The following is a 14,030-nucleotide window of genomic DNA, read 5'->3' as shown; positions in this document are numbered from 1 at the left end:
ATGCACTGGGATTTTTGGCACGGTGGCAAGATGGCGCGAGTGATCAAGCCGTTATTCGCCGGCTAGAACAAGCTGCACTGCTTACACTTGTCCAAAAAACGGAACCAGCCAAAAAACCTAGGCGACAAAGCCCACCACTGAAGAAAAGCACCAAAAGCGCGAGCAAAACACAAAATTAGCCCGCACTTACGCCGGCGCAAAGCAAACCATAATCCCATATTCCGATCCGATCGCCCACTAGTCACGCCCCACTGAGCTAACCCAGCGTACTACTCCGACTGTACCAGCTGGAAGAGCAGTAGCGTTCCGTTCGCTCGTCCACCAGCGACGCGAGTAAAGTCGCTCGCCCCCCTCCCAACCGCCGCTCCCACCAGCAGCTCGTGCTCTCCGATTAACCTCGCCTCGCTGCGGTTTACCTCTCACTTTCTCCCACCTTCCTCGCCCACCGCACCGCGTCCTCCCCGTCGCCCCCTCCTTAAGCAAGCCACCGACGGCGGCCGCGGAGCAGGGGACCCGGACCACCACCCCCACCACCTAGCAGCAGCAGCCAACCACTGAGGTACCCGGCAGGCAGGCAATGTCCCTCCTCTCCTCGGCGAGGGCGGCGGCGGCGGCGGCCGGCGGGGATGCGTGAGATCGCGGCCCGGGCGCATGGGGAAGGAGGCCGGGGACCAGCGCCAGCGCCCGCCCGACGGGGGCGCCGGCGGAGGCGGCGCCGAAGGTAGCGGGCGATGCGGGTGCGGAGGGGCGGTGCGGCTGCAATGCGTGGCGGCGCTCGTGCTGGGCGCGGCCGTGCTGCTCTCCGCGCTCTTCTGGCTGCCGCCCTTCGCGGGCCGCGGCGGGAGGGGGCCGGAAAGCGCGTCGGATCCCTTCGCCGTCACAGGTCAGTCAGTGCGGGATCTCCCCTCCGGATCGGCCGGCATTGCCAGATCTCGCCTCGGTTTCCGCTGCTACCGGCTGCCGGCCCGGCTTGCGTTTCGTCCGTACGGCCCCGCGCGCCTCTGGATCTGGCTGTACGGACCGGACCGCGGCGGCTGTCGGTGGAGTTTTTGAATCCATCGGCTGCGGGGAGAGTGGTCTGCTAGTATGACTTGTTATTCTCACCTGCTAATTTTAGACTCATCTGGCTGGTTCCTTGATCCGCGCTGCTTTTGGGAATTGAGTAGGTTGAGAAACGTCCACAGTGAATTTGCTACAGTCAGTACGGATGCCTGCCGTCCCGGCGTCCCCAAAAGCTTTGACCGATTCGGTTCGATGCCAGTCATGTAGTATTTGGTTTTGATTTTGCCATGATTTTGTACCGTTGTTAGTCCACATAGTTAATTTTTCATCTGGCTGTAGAATTATCGGTGGTGAAAGCTACTTGAGCTGCCAAAGTGATGGAGTTGCTGTCACTTCCTGTTTCGTGTTGTTGCAACAGCTGTGATGAAGGATTGAGCAGTAGTTGATTACTGCTCATGAATTTTAGGCGTGATATATTCCCACACAATATATTGCTGTCCATGAATTTTAGGTGCGATCTATTCCCAAACGATATATGAATCCTCTCCAGTGGGCTAAAGCAAGAACTTTGACCTCCAATGGATCCTTGCCAATTTTAGGTGGCACTATTGGAGGGTCACGGTTCCAATTTAGTTTAAGCACATGCGGTGATCACTGTTCTTTGTTTTATTGGGTAAGAGTACCAGATGTATTGATGTATGAATGTATCTAATGAAACTGTTTTTTTTTTCCAGATGATATAGTGGCAAGTTTTAGGCTGCAGAAGAATGTTTCCGAGCTCAGGGGAAACCTGTCCAAGCTCGTATTGGACATCTATGCGGAAGTCGGCGTCCCTAACTCCATTGTATGCCCCACCACATCTTTTATTTCACTTTATTGATACGTTCTTCCACAAGTGTTGACTGATGCTTGATGCAAACACAGGTGGCTGTGGATTTACTGCATCCATTAGCTGGATCGAACTGGACAAATGTCATCTTCAGCATTGTGCCTTATCCAAAGAATTCGACTATATCATCAATGGGGTTGAGCATTATTAGGTCATCTTTCATGTCCTTGGTTGTGCGGCAGTCAACACTCCACTTGACCAAGTCCATGTTTGGGAATTCATCATCCTTTGAAGTGCTTAAATTCCCTGGAGGAATAACAATAATTCCTCCGCAACATGCTTTTCCTCCTGAAACACTCCATGCAACTTTTAATTTTACTCTGAATTTCCCAATCTACAAAGTGCAAGACAGAACTGATGAATTAAAGGATCAAATGAAGAAAGGGCTACTACTCAATTCTAATGAGGTTAGTGATTCATTCTGGTCCTGTTGACCTGTTCCTTCTTTGTCCATCACAATCATCGATTTATTTATATGTCTGAAGGATCTGGGTATTTGTTTGTTTCTTTATGTAGTTCTTGCATTTACAACTGTATGTAATACAGTCCACACATCCAAACTTTTAGTTGTGTGATATCTTGTTCTGTTTTTGATTTCTGTAAGACATCGGTGTCTTTTGCACATATTACTTTGCAGGGCATGCGTGCAAATGCAGCCCTATGAGTATGAGAGATCCTTCATGCAGTAGAACTTATAGGATTGTGTGATATAATTATCATTCCATGTATTTAGCAAGCATCACGTGGATTGGAAACTGGTTGTTATGCTTAGTTTGGTACCATATAGTGTTCTAAAAAACACATGCTAGCAAGTCTATGTTTCTCATCTTAACACAAAGCTATCTCATTCTCTAATCTTCGAATGCATTTCTCCCATTCTTGTGTCCCACTCTACTAGACACAATGAAAAAAGAATAGGGCTGGGAGCCTGAGACTTCAATATATATCAGAAATTTTATTGTGCAAAAAGTTGGTGTGTAGTAGCTTACATTGCCCTGCTTTTTCTTCCTTAATTGAATTGTGATATTGTGCATTGCAGAATCTTTATTTCAAATTGGGAAATTTGCAAGGATCAACAATTCTTCCTCCAACAATTGTTGAGACCTACATTGTTCGTGTTGTTGGGAATCACCAGCCATCTGTACCAAGGATGAAGCAGTTGGCCCAAACAATTACTAATTCATCTAAAGGGAACCTTGGTCTGAACCACACCGTATTTGGCAAAGTAAAGCAGATAAGCCTTTCCTCCTATCTTAATCGCTCTTTACATAGCAGGGGCAGTTCTGATGCACCTAGTCAAGCACCAATGCAACATCATGGTCATCACGGCCATCATCACCATCACCATGGTCATGAAAGCAACAGGCATTTGGCTCCTGCTCCTCTCCCTGTACATACACCCAGATATGTTGCTCCACCTCCATCTGGGTGTCCATATGGCAACAGGGCAAAGAGCAGGGTTCCTGTGGCGCCAGCTGCTGAGCCTGTAGCCAATGATCACCGTTTTACTCATCCTGCCGCTTCACCACCTCATCCATTATCACCTTCTTCTGTTCGTCATCCTCCACGTGATCCTAATATGCACAGTAGACCTCCCGTTCCGTCCCCTCCAGTTCTTCCAGAGCCGCCTTTGCCCAGTGTTTCTTTTAGTCATGCACACCCTCCAAGTGAGCATGGGACAGGAACCGGTCCTTCTGCTGGAATGTCTGTGGCCCCTGCACCGCATTCATGTGAGTTCTTTTCCCCTCTTTATTTTCCCATAATTGTCAGTGATTGTTATTTCCAAAAGACTCATTGTAAAATACATGCAAAGGAAGTAAAACATTGTCCAAAGGGGTAACTATTTGACTGATACATACTCAGAGGAGGATTTTGACGCTTCATCCAAGTTTTAGTTGTTCTAGTCATATATCTGCTCCTGTGGGTAATACAACAAGTCCTGTTCTAGTCATATATCTGCTCCTGTGGGTAATAATACAACAAGTCCTGTTCTAGTCATATATCTGCTCCTGTGGGTAATAATACAACAAGTCCTGTTCTAGTCATATATCTGCTCCTGTGGGTAAGACAATAAATCCACTTCATTTGGTTGGTACCTTATCAGTATTGATCTTAGTGCCCAACTGATAAGTTGGATCAATTTTTTTCCAAGGCTTTCTTTCTGTTGATTTATTCCCCGTGCGTTTATACCGCTGCCAGGTAATTTGAGTTCCAAGATGAGCTCACAGTTTGTTGAGATGAATTTAATTATTTCAAAATAACCTAGAGCAAAGATAACAGTCAAATTGAACATTTCATTTCTGGATTTTGGCTTTCCATCTGTAATATCTCGTGTGCATTTTGAAATATGTTTGACCTACTATGCCATTTATGGTTCGTTTCTTTAGTACTCCCTCCGTCCCATAATGTAAGATATTTTTTGACACTACACTAGTGTGGAGTAGTTTATTACTGGGTATTTTTCTTGGATAGCTATGGATCGGTATTTGTATCCAGCTATTGATAATTCCGTTAAGATGCCACTGTCCCACCTAGCCTAGAGTATATTTTCCGGTCGATCAAGCAGTCTTTCGTTTTTTGCATGCCTACCTCATGTAGCATTTTTTTCTCCGAAGAATCATGTCCTCGTTTTCACTAACTATCTTGTCCCATTGACCTACACTATGCAGCTAATGCTAGCCGGAGGCTCTCCTGTCAGTGGGTCCTGGTACCCCTCATATATACCCTGCTTTGGAGCCTACTATGACAGAAGAGAACCCGCGGCTAACCAGACAATTCGAAATAGAGATTTTCCAAGATAGAGGACAAGGCGCCTCTCGGTTTTCTTCTTTTCCGGTTTACTACAGCCGGCCGGGCGAGTGGTGAAGCACAAGGCAGCACCCCCCTTGCCTCAGGCACGCTGTCGTTTGTTATACGTACTTGTTAGTGGGATGTAAATATGGATGGGTATAAGGCAAGTAAGCAAGGCAAAGAATGGGCAGGCAGCTGTGCTCGTAGTGGTCAAAGCCACAGCGGTGGCAGGCCCTTCTCTAGCACATGCATATGCTTGGCCAGGTTTGCCATGTACTGCTGCTGTTCAGAAGAGGATTGTTAAAATGTAAAAGCTTTCTTTTTACATGAGATGGCATGGCTTTTGGCACCGGTATACGGTGGCTTGGTTCTGCTTATAGTTTTGAGCTGCTCGATCTTATGCGTTGTTGCCTCTGAAATTCTGTTGATTTTCTCTTTTCTCTATGTACATGTTGATGCTGATGCTGATGTTGTTGCCTACGGAGTTGTCGTGGGAAAGAGTTCAGAAACTGGGTTCAAGTCCTATACTTGGTAATCCAATTTATTTCAGTGGTTAACTAGCATGCACATGCCTAAGAAAATGATTGTCCCGTCTAGGTCACCACAACTCTTTTGCACAAAATGGTTCCTTCTTCCTATCTGCACACAGGTATTTTCCACACAACACTCGCACGCTTCCCCGCACTGTGAAGGACCGCTCTAAGTCTGCAACCAGCTTTGTCCCTCTGCTACCCCTGTATACTCTAGACATGCGGGAGGCTGGGCAAATGGAAGGAACGCCTCCATGGAGGATGTATTTCCAAACACCTTGAAGTTGGAATGCACTAATATTGCAGCAAGTGAGACAACTGGAAGCAAAGACTCAGCCAAAAACGTATTTCTGCACACCTTTCATTCCCAATGCATACTTATTACCACTACTGTTTTGGACATCTGATATTGATCGCCTTTGGTAGCCATGGTAAAAGGGGCTATGTAGGCAAGAGTGTGTATATAAGAAGGCTACATGCAAGGATATGAGGCAGCCATGCGCGTTCTGAGCTTTATAAGCATGACCCTACTGAAAGGTTGGTAAGCATGTTAATTAGCCCCGATTCGTCGAAAGGTGACATTTCAGATAATTTACTGGTCTTGAAAATGCAAAATGCATGATCATACAATAAATATATATAGGCAATCGTACATATATGCTCCGTCCATTAAAGTATACAGAGGAGCCACAAAATATAAGAAACTCTCGTTAGCAGGCTCCACCCTATTTTCACAGTTATTTCCTCAGACGCAAGTGCAACTCAGAGTCATTCCAAGGGAGTAGAATCATTGTGCAACTAAGACAGGGGAAATGCTTTTGTTCTTCACAGTGAGATTGATGGCAGCGCCATTTCTGTTCGCCCCATCGTCTTCCTTGTTTTCCACTCTATCACAACATCATGTCCAACAATGAAGATGTGTTAGGGTTATTGGCACAACCTCTAAACCGGGATTTGGTAGGTGATATCGATGGAAAAGTACATGATTAGATTGCGGGCATAGGGGACACCCACCATGCTTCCTCTCTCTACCACCGCTGTTGCTAGGAGTGGCACATCGATTCCGGCGACTAGTGATGCACGACCTGCACCGAGGTATACTCCCCAAGTCCCCGTTCTCCCGCTTTGCTCGTGTACTGTAAAATCTTGTTCCTGGGTCTCTGAATGTGCATGAACAATAGGTCCTCATGAGGAGATTGAGGGGGTTGAGGAAGAGAGGCAGAAATTGACCCAGGTTTTACAAACGAAATACTTTGTTCCTCTTGCAGTATCTGCATGTCGCTGTTGCGCAGTGTCTCCTTTCGGCAGATCTATACTGCCGTCTTATTATGTTGGCTCCTCCACAGGCGCATCATCGTTGCCACTACGTTCTCTCCTCGGAAATACAGGACTGTTTCTTTTTGTGACGACCCATGTGATTTATCTAGATGATGTATTTCCATATGCCTCCAATTCATATTTCATAGCGGATGGCATCATTTATCGTCATTGCTCTCGATCTCTCTCAGTCTCTAGCTCGGGACCCTCTGATGCTATTCATCTTTGTTTCTCTGCTAGTACTATCCTACATAGTTAGAGGCTACAAGAGACAACAGGGAACCATGCATCCTTTATAAGTGCCGGTCATGCTTCGGCTAAGAGAGCTTGGTGACCACATTAGCTATTCACGTATTCATTTTTTGACCAAGTCTTAGATTCTGGGTTGAGCCTTAATTCATAGTTTCCCAAAGAGGTTTGGCTACCCACTGCCCTACTACCCAATGAAACTGATGAACTAAATGATCAAATGAAGACTAGTCAATTCTAATGAGGCTAGTGCTTCCTTCTGGCCATTCCTTATCTTTGTCCATCACACTCATTTTTATTTATATGTGTGAAGGATTTGGATATTTTCTTTCTTTATGTAGTTCTTACATTATATCTGTATGTAATACAATCCATAGATACAACTTTTTTTTCATCGAAAAGGACGTTGAAACCCCTACATCCAAGGATGCACACAACCATTTTTATTATATTATTCAATAGTCTCACAGAATAAATACACGGATTAATCCAAAGCCACCTTCTTGACGTCCTCAGTCACTACACCTATAAGCTTGATGAAGTGCCCCTCGTATCAACACACACCATCTAATCCGATAGCCTCACCAAGCCGTCCAACGGCGAGCCGACAGGACCAACCGATCTAAGCGACGCTCAGCATGCACCGTGTGCGCATGCTCTAAAATTCGCCATCGCTATATTCAGCTATCCCATCTTCATGAGGGATCGACACTTTGACCTTGCCGGGCCTCTTTGCCGTCGACGCCACCACGACGCCAGACAGTGCCAACCTCTGATATCTTGCATTCTGTTTTTGAAATTTAAGGTTATGTAAGAACATCGGTGTCTTATCGAGTTGCTCATAGTACTTTGCAGGGCATGCGCTCAAATGTAGTCCTATATATGCGTATGACAGAGCTTTTGGTGCAGTCGATCCATAGATTTGTGTGATATAATTACCATCCCAAGTATTTAGTTTGAGTATTATGATTATTAGAAAAGATAGGATAGCGTAGGATCTTACCCTACCTTGTCTTGTACTCCAAGTTAGTCATTGTACTCCCATATATATGCCCACGAGGCTCTAGCAATAAACATCGATTCCACCAATCCCTCTCTAGTCCCTTCTAACATTTAGCAAGCATCACATGGATCGAAAACTGGTTGCTATGCTTAGTTTTGTGCCATAGTGTTGTTCTGAAAACACATTCTAGCAAAGTCTGTGTTTTCGATCTTAACACAAGCTATCTCATTCTATAATCTTTGGAATGCATTTCTCGCATTCTTCTGTCCCACTCTACTAGACACGATCTGGAAAAAAGAATAAGCTGGGAGCCTGAGACCTTAGTTTATATATCAGAAATTTATTGTGCAAGATGTTGGTGTGCGGTAGCTTACATTGCCATACTTTTTCTTCCTCACTTGAATTGTGATATTGTGCATTGCAGCATCTTTATATGAAACATGGAAATTTGCAAGGATAAACAATTCTTCCTCCAACTAGTGTTGACACCTACATTGTTTGTGTTGTTAGGATTCACCAGCCATCTGTAGTTGGCGCAAACAATTACTAATTCATACAAGAATGTCTTTCCGCACACCTCTCATTCCCAACGCATGCTTATCCAATACAACAAATTAGTACTACTAGGTTTGGGCATCTGATATTGATCTCCTCTGGTAGACATGGAAAAAGTGGCCATGGTAGGTAAGAGTGTATATAAGAAGGCTACATGAAATGATACAAGGCAGTCATATGTGCATTGTGCTTTATAAGCGCGACGCTACCGAGAAGTTGGTAGATGCATGTTAATTAGCCCCGATTCGTGAAGAAGACAATATTTGAGATAATTACCTGGTCTCCAAAATGCGAAATATATGATCATACAATAAATATGAAAAATCCTACATACTCCCCCGTTCCAGTATACAGGGTACCCACAGAACTCGTGCATAAAAGACTAACGACGAACTCCACCCAGTTTTCACATTTATGATCTAAGATGTACGTGCAACTCAGAGCTATTGCTGGGGAGTAGAACCATAGTGGAATTAAGACGGGGAAGTGCTTCTATTTTTCGAAATGAGTCAGGTGATGGCTCCAGTTCTGTTGGTCCCATCGTCCTCCTTGTTTTCCACTCTATCACAACACCATGTTCAACAACATAGATGAGTCTGGCACACCTTCTAAACTAGGATTCAGTAGATGAGATCGATAGAGAAGTACACGAGTAGATTGCGTGGACATAGCGGAGAACGATGCCATTGCCATGGTGGAGGTGGTGATCATCACTTTCGAGGAACACAACACTAGTGTCGTGGCGGAGACTACAATGGCTAGGGAGGCCGAGTACGACACCAGTCACAGATGCTTCATTCGACATGGTGAAAAACCAACACATCATTGTCAATGGTTCAGACATCAAGACACAAGATGACACCAAAGAACATGATGCCATTGACGTGGAGAATGACTCAGTGGACATGGACCATCCGTCAATACTGTCGTCACTTGCATCTACGTACACATGTAAATATCTTTTGAGATGAATATATATAATGTATTGCAAAAGGCGGGAGGTTGATTATTATGTACACATGCCATCCAAAGGCGGGTGGGTGCCTCCCCTGTCTATGCAATGATCATGTCTTTGGATTTTCCGACATATTCGAATGAGCGAACAAGATTTGTTGAGGCTTCCTATGGTGAGCCAGTGTGCACATGCATGGTAGATATTGTGGGGTGACTTGACGCACGGTCTGCACGCCCTAGAGAGCACAAGTGGGAGAGACCTGGATAACCGCCGCATGCATCGTTCTGATGCAGAGGCCGGGGGCAGTCCTCCTTTTCTAAAAAAAACCCTAGCCTTACCATCGTACTAGTTATGGATGAACATGGGGGAGCTCCATAAACCATGGAGTGAGTTCAACATCCGAGTTTTGGGTTTAGGGGATTGTTCAAGGCATCCACTTTGGCGCTCGTCGAAGATGTCTATAATACCCTATTATGGGCGGCTTGATAGCTACACGACCTCCGAGTCCACAGTTCAGAACTCTACTCGTTCCCTTCCCCCAATTCGTGTCGGCATACATCCGTGCATCAAGTTAAGACGTACAATGGCTGTATTGCGGGCGCAATCGCTGGCCGCCACTTGATTTCTTACGAGCGTCGAGTTGGCGCCACAGTGTTGTTTTGCGGGGATGGTTAACACACTGATAGACAAGGCAAGATGGAATTCATGTGTGCTGTTGACCTGCCCTTCTTTGCCTGGCTGTTTTCATGCAACAAATGTTAGATTTTTTATTGGCCAGTGAGCTGTGGACTTCCACGCTAGCCCTTTTAGTGATCATCATGAGGAGACTATTGATGCATTTTGACTTCTTTGGTTTACTTTGAGGTGTTCCCGCCTTTGGGGCGTGTCGATGGGTTCTAGTAGAAACGATTTAGTTCAGAACTTGTGAAGGTGCTCACGAGCAGCTCCACAGGGACAATACGATACCCACACACTATCACCTACGTAGATCGTGTTTTCGTAACTGGGAACTATTGGAATGAAACTGTCTTCAACCATAAGGTTCCTTCAGCTACTACATTGGTGTTCATAAGTAGTGCTTCTTGTTTCTGACCCCGGGCCTTCTTTAGGTCGTGAGTGGGTGGATTTTACAATAGTGAGATGCTGTGTGGCCACTTTATCAATAATAAAATTCCAAAAATCTAGTCTTTAGTAAACATTGTCCATGTGTGTGCTGTGGTGGTGTGTTGTCTATGGTTTACTAGCTATAATCACATTAGAATTCACTCCCCATCGGCTTAGTCTGTACAAAATCTCTCAAACCTAAAGGAATCATACATTACTTACAACAAGTGTGGAAAACACAACATGATGCGAGGATTTGCAGTGAGAGAACACATACTAGCAACATTCAAATGAGAAGGATTGTAAGTGCCTTTGTCCTATTGGTAGAGTAGGAATAGTTTTAGGGTTTCTCTCCGATTGGCGGCTGTGAGATGATGATGACTTTGTCGGCATGTAATAAAGTCTCCCCGCCTTGTCGTCGTTCCGTGGTGATTTGTACCATCAAGAGGCGTGTGGAAGAAGTGGTCCTCATAGATACTACTCTCAATGGATGGCGGTGCTTCGTCATCGAGATGGTGGTCTAGGCTTCGAATTTTTCGAGCGGGATGGAATCGACGGAGCTCCAGCTCGGCATATAGTTGAACCATGTCTAGTGTTTCTAGGAAGATGTAAGTGTATTTTTTGCCACTCAACTTGTCATGAATTGTACCTTCCGTACATGAACTTATTTTTTGTGTGATTTTTCTCCCAAACTATCAATCAAGCCCAATTTTGACACGACGTGGCATGGTTTTGGCCACATCATCATGCGAAGGTGACTATAAGCCCGCGTGTCATGAGAAAATCAGTTTCATTCCCATCTTTTTATTTTCTCACCCATTTCCTCTTTCAACTCGTCAGGGCTACGGATACAACTAGAACATCATGTCACCTTCTGCTGTTTCGAGTGGTTTTGTGATGCCTTGCTTGCAAACCGTGCCACATCTACCCTCACCCGTAGGACCAACGTGAACAATAGTGCACCGACAAATTGATGAGTGGTGGTGAAAGCATGGAACTACAGTATGCGAGCGACATAGTTTCCCACTCCATTGACTCTCCACCTCGTCAGGCTTCGCCATGCTGTGGTTTATGTTTGGGCAACCTGATGACTTCTGATCACTACCCCACAAAGATAGTTCGCATGCCACTTCTCTTCTGGGAAGTTAGCATTGAGCCATTGACCAGTGGAGGGTAGGTTTTTCTTGATCCCTCTCATTCCCAATATGCATGTTGCACATGTATGACTACTCTCGAGTTGTCATTTCTCTTTGGATTCTCAACTTTGTCCACGCATGAAGAGTTGAGACATGTATGAGGCCTAAGGTAGAAGACTACAAAGGTAGTAGAGGGCCTTCTCTATAATGGAGGGCCATATCCAAACAAAGGTAAGGCTGGTAGATACATGGGCTACAGAAAAAACCTAAATTAAGAACATATCACTTCTAGTAAGGACGTGAATATCGCAAGTTTTAACATCGAGTAGGCACACTTCAATCATGTCAGAACATAGTTGTGCTGCAATTCATTGTCTGCCGCACCCGGTGGAAGTATATAAAAAATATGAGATATCACTGAAATGACATAGGTGAGGTAAAAATAATCAGTAGATAACTTGTAGTGTGGTCTTCAAAGGAATCAGAACAGATCCAGGTAGCACAATAACTAGGAGGTTAGAGGGGGGATTCGAACCACATCGAAGAGGAATCACTGTCAAAGATGACGATGAACTCCACACCAATATGGGCAACAAACAGGGCTCACCGGTTCCTTCAGATCAATGCGCTTACCCCCAAAAACCGCTATGCATGAAAGACGAACATGAAACTAGCTACACCTAGACTACATAGGGGAACGGGTCCCTCAGCCAACTCGATGCCGACAAGGCGGGGAGGGGCCGCCAGAAGGGGATCTGGAGGAGTAGGAAGGGAGCAGGCGGAGGGAACGAGGAGAGAAAGAAAGGGGCCGCTCTTGTGGCGCAATCTACCAGCATAGAAGTGAATGAAATCATGTGACATTGTTTCCTCAATATCTCTAACAAGTGTCTTGTGTTGTGGTGATACCATATGTTTCTGGGTTAGTTTGATGCTTTCCTATCAAGTTATAAATTGTACTCTCCTCAAAATTGTTTTTTGTATAGCGTGCTAGTACCAAAAAAAGAGAAATTGTAAATTGTTTTTTTCTGAGCAATAGTTTTTCTAGGGAACTTTTTGAGCAATAGTATTTTGTTGTTTGAGACAATTTTGAGCAATAGTTGTAAATTATACACTGCCTTTCTTTGCCTCGACTAAGTTTGCTTCTGGCCCGGCCCATTCGTCTCCCTGCCCGTTTCATCTTGCCTCCATCGGTCCTGATGGCGAGCCGGCGACGACACCTCCTCTGTCCTCTCAATCTCGGTTTCTCAAAAGAAAAAGAAAAACCTACTCTCAATCTCTGCCTCTACCTCACAGGCCCACCCATTGCCGTCGCTAAGAGCGGCACAACTATTCAGGCGACCAGTGATGTGTGGTCTGCGCCGCGATATATGGTATACCCCCAAGTCCCCGTTCTCCTGCTTTGCTCGTGTATTGTAAAATCTTGTTCCTGGGTTTGAATGTGCACGGACGCTAGGTTCTCATGAGGAGATTGAGGGGTGGGGAAAGAGAGGCAGAAATTGACCCAGATTTTACAATGCGAAATTCCATGTCTCCCTTTTAGTATTTGCTTGTCACTATTGTGCCGTGTAGCACTTTCGGCGTATCTGTAATACCGTCTTCTTATGTTGGCTCCTCCGTGAGTGGCATCCGCGTTGCCGCTGTGTTCTCTCCTCGAAAATACAGGTGTGTCTTTTGTTGGGACGTCTCATATGATTTCTTCAGATGATGTGTTTCCATATGCCTCCAATTCATATTTCATAGCGGATAGGATCGTTTATTGTCACGTCCCTCTCTCCCAATAGCTCGGGAGCCTCGATGCTGTTCGTCTTTGTTTCTCGGCTGGTACTATCCTACAAAGTTAGCTGCTACAAGAGACAACATGGAGCAATGCTTCCTTTATAAGTGCCGGTCATGCTTTGGCCGAGAGAGGCTGGTGAGCACATTAGCTATTCACCCATTCATTTTTTGACCAAGTCTTGGAGTCTGTTGTACCCGAGCCTTAATTGCAGTTTCTCCAAAGAGGTTTGGCCACATGTATTCTTTTGCTCCACTGAGCCTACTACTTAACTAAACAGATGAATTAAAGGATCAAATGAAGATAGAGTTACACTCAATTTCTTTTTATATGTTTTTTTTGACAAAAAACAGCTAGCACCGATTTCATTTCATTAAGAGAAAGGCCGAGAAGGCCGAATTACAGAGTTAAAAGTTAGCAGCTAACTACGTACTGCATCCTAAGAGTTTTTTTTGCAGGTGGGTAACTGTATGCTAAGAGTTAGAAGCCCGTAAGTTTGTGCATTTGACCAAGCCTGCATTGGACCACTGTATCAGCTCGTCATTGATAACCGAAGTGTGGGGGTGGGGGTGCTCGATTTGTGCTTGAAAATGCGAGAAGAGAGAATTGTAGATCCATTTGTTATTCTGCATCCTCCGTCCGGAAATATTTGTCATCAAAATGGATAAAGGATGTACAAAATGGATAAAAGGGAATGTACCTAATCTAAATACATCCCCTTTTATC

At 45.1% G+C, this 14,030-nt stretch overlaps 1 protein-coding gene across 1 annotated transcript; it reads left to right on the top strand.

Annotated features, from left to right (window-relative positions):
- The first annotated feature begins 300 nt into the window (after positions 1-300).
- Positions 301-5,067, top strand: LOC123080593 (uncharacterized). Its single transcript, XM_044503529.1, has 5 exons — positions 301-883; positions 1,737-1,846; positions 1,927-2,298; positions 2,931-3,621; positions 4,561-5,067. The coding sequence occupies exons 1-5, from the start codon at positions 652-654 to the stop codon at positions 4,635-4,637; spliced, it is 1,482 nt and encodes a 493-aa protein (XP_044359464.1). The 5' UTR covers positions 301-651; the 3' UTR covers positions 4,638-5,067.
- The last annotated feature ends 8,963 nt before the right edge of the window (positions 5,068-14,030 follow it).

Source organism: Triticum aestivum, chromosome 3D (assembly GCF_018294505.1).
Source record: "Triticum aestivum cultivar Chinese Spring chromosome 3D, IWGSC CS RefSeq v2.1, whole genome shotgun sequence".
Lineage (NCBI taxonomy): Eukaryota > Viridiplantae > Streptophyta > Magnoliopsida > Poales > Poaceae > Triticum > Triticum aestivum.
Note: the sequence above shows the minus strand (reverse complement) of the source record. Positions and strands in the feature narration are given on the sequence as shown.